This window comes from Argentina silus (genome assembly GCF_951799395.1).
Source record: "Argentina silus genome assembly, chromosome: 1".
Lineage (NCBI taxonomy): Eukaryota > Metazoa > Chordata > Actinopteri > Argentiniformes > Argentinidae > Argentina > Argentina silus.
Window position 1 is genome coordinate 2,919,794 of NC_139655.1, and position 5,000 is coordinate 2,924,793.

A 5,000-nucleotide genomic window follows, 5' to 3' on the forward strand; every position below is an offset into this window, starting at 1 on the left:
AAGCAGTGATTACCCATATCTAAAATTACCAGAGCCTCTGTGTGTGTGTGTGTGTGTGTGTGTGTGTGTGTGTGTGTGTGTGTGTGTGTGTGTGTGTGTGTGTGGGTGTGTGTGTGTGTGGGTGTGTGGGAGTGTGGGTGTGTGTGTGAAGCCTCCTGTTGAGGGGGAGGACTCATTCAACTGGCAGGGTAATCACTTAAACTAAGTGTTGCTAAAGTGTTGCTATAGGTTACTCGAATCCAGTGTGTGTGTGTGTGTGTGTGTGTGTGTGTGTGTGTGTGTGTGTTCTCTTTTCACACAACAAAAAAGTAATGAGTGAAAAACAGATTTTTGGTTTTTATACAACGCTCTTTATAAACGTGTGTGAATTAATCTCTGGCTGTGAGTAGCTCCTGTACAGGACACATGCTAGCAGATGAGGACAGTTTTACAAAACACACACCAACTTCTCAACATCAGACTCGCACGTACTAAATCCCAAATCAGCCCCTAGCCTCTACCCTCTACCCTCGATAGAACTCACGCAGATCTCAAAGGACTGTAAGACACATGACAACAATTTCATCTAGCCAATCAGTAAAAGCAAGTGTGTCGGTTACCACGTTGCTTATACCTATCGGGGGCTTTAAGATCTACAGAGAAGCTATTTAATACACTCTCTCCATCCAACACATACACACATGAACCAAACACAACCCCTCTACTCCTTCCATGGCAACAGTGGTACAGTAGTATGCTTATACTGTATATGCAACAATGTAAAAAACCGAACACATACTGTCGGACTATTGGAATATACTTTAAAATATACGGCATATATCATGTATTGCCAGGTTTACATTTGTAATCTCATTCATATTAGGCAATGCTTAGTTTAGACGGAATAGATAAAGAAAGTAACATTGTAGACCACATGACATGCACAAAACTGCACATAATAACAGCAGAACCATACAGGTCTCAATAGATTACTCTGTTTTTAACAGTATCAGGCTGTAATGTGTTTGGAAAACGGTTGACTGTAACATCCTCAAGAAAATTACCAACATGATACTTTTAATTTGTTGAAATATGTCATCAGTAGCAATCTTTAGCTTTGGTCCTCATCATTGTCATTGAAAGGTGTCGTTTTTGTGATGGCATAGCAACAGCAGTACAACATTACAACAATCCTCTATTGGCCTCCATTTTCCTTTAAAGCCTCCCCTTTTCTCTTCAATTCCTCTCTTTTTTTCCCTTACCCTTTTTTCCTCCCTCTTTTTCCGATCTTTGCCTCTTTCTACAAATTTCCTTCTCTCTTTCCCCACTTTCCATTTTCTCTCTTTTTCTGTTTCTCCTCTTGTTCTCCTCCCTAGGTGGTAACCGTAGCGCTGCTCAATAGGACAAAGTCTGTCCCCTGTGTGGGTTAAGTGGGCGTGACCCTATTCCACTCACAGGAGACGTTTAAGCCCCCCCTTTTATCTGCGTCCCCCTCGTACTTCCCTTAATTACTGACACTTAATTACTTCTTCTGTCTGCTGCCAATTAGTGTTACCCCTAATACACACACACACACACACACACACACACACACACACACACACACACACACACACAGAAAGGGAGAGAGAGAAAGAGAGATGGAGAGGTGAGCCATGCTCCAAACGGACCCTGGTTTAGCCCCCCTGTCAGTTCAGTCCATTTTGTAGAATCGTGTCTGCTGCCAATTAGTGTTACCCCTAATACACACACACACACACACACACACACACACACAGAAAGGGAGAGAGAGAAAGAGAGAGATGGAGAGGTGAGCCATGCTCCAAACGGACCCTGGTTTGGCCCCCCTGTCAGTCCAGTCCATTTCGTAGAATCGTGTCATGTCTCATTTATACTTCTATGCTGTCCGTCTTGGGGCTCTTGGAGATCCAGAGCGTTGATTGGTTAATGCTGGTTTTGGTCCGTGGTTTGCTTATGGAAATAATAAAAAAGTAAAAAAGAAAAAAAAAAATGTCATGAAGAACACAGAATATCGTGTATGTGTGTGTGTGTGTGTGTGTGTGTGTGTGTGTGTGTGTGTGTGTGTGTGAAACACGACAGCTTCTGCGTACACAAACACATCATAAACAGTGCCGGAGCCCAGCAGTTCTGGCTCCTCGCCTTCTCGTAACGCCTCATAACTCATACTTCCTCAGATTGTTTTTGTTGCGTCGTAAGTACCAGCCGTGGTAAAGCAGAGACCCTGCACATGTAAGGGGCCAACGGCAATTACCCAGACTTTGAACGTGGTCCAGGAAGCATTTTATGGCGACAGGATTCAGATATGTGATTAATACGCTCTCCATGATACCCCCCCCCGGGACTGGATTCTTTATAAGATTGTGTCAAGGGAGCAAGGTGTGTGTGTGTGCGTGTGTGTGTGTGTGTGTGTGTGTGTGTGTGTGTGTGTGTGTGTGTGTGTGGGTGGGGGTTGGGGGGGCAGCTGGCACGGTAGAACATAATTGAGTTGCTTGATTCAGCACTTTAGTTGGTGGTAGGTACACCATCGCAGGGTCCAGCTATCGACCAGAAGGCACACTTCTGCAAATGCTGCCAGAGTAGGGCAAAACTGCAGCACACACACACACACACACACACACACACACACACACACACACACACACACACACACACACACACACACACACACACACACACACACACACACACACAAACACACACACACAAACACTGGACGAAGCCAACATGTTATGCAAAATTACGCTTTGCTAACAACGTGGCCCAATGTTAGCCCAGTAATTATTACTGAGTAAGCAGTGTTCTTAACAAACACTTACAGCTGCAATTCATCCATCATGAGACAGGGAAGGGGAGTGGACCCATCCATCACGGGGTGGGCAGGAGGGTTTGGTGAAAGCTCTAACATTGAGCTATATCTCTGATTAATATGGACACTGTGCCAATGCCAAGGAAGGGAAAAAGACAAAGAGAGACAGAGACAGAGGAACAGCGCGACAGAGACAGGAGGCTGAGTGGTGTACTGTGTCTCACCTCTTGGTAAACATCTGGAAACAGCAAGTCCCAGAAGCCACCAGGATGAGCAGCAGCAGGGGGATGGTGGGGATGATGACATAGATCAGCAGCATACCTGGAGGAGGACAGAGACACAGAGCACGTATGTAATACTGGCATCACAATCAGATCAGAGTTTCCTACAGTCAGGAGACAGAAAGTAATCTAGCATGTAGATGTGTCTCCTACACAGTACCTGGACTATTGCACCTGTTTTACCTGAGGATCCGGCCAGGACGACGTGAGGGGCATCATCCTCGCTGGGCTCAGGTAGTTTCACCTCCTCTGTCTGCTCCCTGGAAACTTCTGGAAAATATATGACACAGTGAATACATACCACAAATCACATACTGGGAAAACTGTCATAACTGGAAGATTAATACACAGTGATTTACATTTACATTTACATTTATGGCATTTAGCGGACGCCTTTATCCAAAGCGACTACCAACAACAAATACATTTGTTTAAGTAAGTGAATCATCTATCCATCAGTCATCATAAGATAAAGTAATCAATGCTCAGACCAGGGGCCATTGGCAGTCACAATGCTGGAAGAAGGATTTATATTTTATTTTTTTAGCAGTGATAAAGGACATTGGTTGTAAACAGAAGAGACAGACAGCTGGTTCCTCCCATTATCATAATCCAGACCTCTTCTTACTGCCAGCACTGAATGACCAGACCTCTTCTCACTTCTTACTGCCAGCACTGAATGAAATGTAATATCGTGTAATATGAAATGTAATATTGTGGATACAGTAGGGTAGGTTACCAGCTACCAGCTACCAGCTACCAGCTACCAGCTACCAGCTTTCATTCCCAGACGACATTATGATAGTGGAGGACAGCAGGACCCCCCCCCCCCCATCCAGGCTGGTCTCTGCCCCAGCGTCAGCCTCCTTACCTGGGTCACGAGGTCCAGGCCTATCTCCCTGCTCCTTCACCAGGTGGCTCTCTAAACACACACGGGGGAGAGAGGAGGAACGAGGGGATGAGAGGAAGAAGAGGACGAGAGGAAGAGAGTGGAGGAAAGAGGATGAAAAGAGGGGAGAAGAGAAGAGAAGAGGAGAGAGAAGAGAAGTGAGAGTCGTATAAAACACAAAAACAACAACCAGACAGTAGATGGATATGTAAGTATCAGAATCAGAATAAATAGATGTGGTAGATTTGTTGCAAGTCGCTTTGGATAAAGGCGTCTGCTAAATGCCATAAATGTAAATGCAAATGTGTCTCGGTGTCATACCTGGCTCGTATTTACAGATAAAATTGTGTTTCATGTTACACCTATCATCGTTCCACTGGTACAGGTAAGCTCCGCCCAGACCGTGGTTCGCCGTGGGCTGGTGGTACATGACAACACACGCCTCGCCACCACAGGACGGCTCGTCAAAATACCAGTTTCTGCAACACACACACACACACACACACACACACACACACACACACACACACACACTTGATAAACAACTATGTCTACAATCAATATCCCAGTAAACTCATCAATAAAAATCAATGAACAACAAATTGTTCTATGCTGAAAGGCTGGGACAGGAAACATACTCGGCACACATGTTCTCCTTCTCTCTCTCTCTCTCTCTCTATATATATATCTATCTTTCTCTCTTTCTCTCTCTCTCTCACACACACACACACACACACACACACACACTCTCTCCCTTTCTCGTATTCTCTCTCTTTCTATCTATCTCTTACACACACACACACACACACACACACACACACACACACACACACACACACACACACACACACACACACACACACCTGAACTGGGACACGCTCCCGTCAGTCCAGCGGTAGAGGTCGGGGCAGGAGGTGAAGCTGCCGTGCTCCTGTTGGTTCTCTCCATCAGCTCTCGTCAATCCGAGCCAGAAATCACCGTCTACGATTCCGTGACTGTTACTGTTACCGTTACCGTCACCGGC

At 45.4% G+C, this 5,000-nt stretch overlaps 1 protein-coding gene across 1 annotated transcript in view; it reads right to left on the minus strand.

Annotated features, from left to right (window-relative positions):
* Nucleotides 1-1,868: 1,868 nt before the first annotated feature.
* Nucleotides 1,869-5,000, minus strand: part of chodl (chondrolectin) — a gene marked incomplete at both ends in the record, with an annotated part of 6,768 nt that continues 3,636 nt past the window's right edge. The window contains 6 exons of the mRNA XM_083682159.1: nucleotides 1,869-1,950; nucleotides 3,031-3,127; nucleotides 3,271-3,357; nucleotides 3,959-4,009; nucleotides 4,298-4,455; nucleotides 4,840-5,000. The exon at nucleotides 4,840-5,000 is cut by the window's right edge and continues 42 nt beyond it. Of these exons, the coding sequence (XP_083538285.1) occupies nucleotides 1,869-1,950; nucleotides 3,031-3,127; nucleotides 3,271-3,357; nucleotides 3,959-4,009; nucleotides 4,298-4,455; nucleotides 4,840-5,000 (636 nt within the window). The remainder of the gene's footprint in view (nucleotides 1,951-3,030; nucleotides 3,128-3,270; nucleotides 3,358-3,958; nucleotides 4,010-4,297; nucleotides 4,456-4,839) is intronic.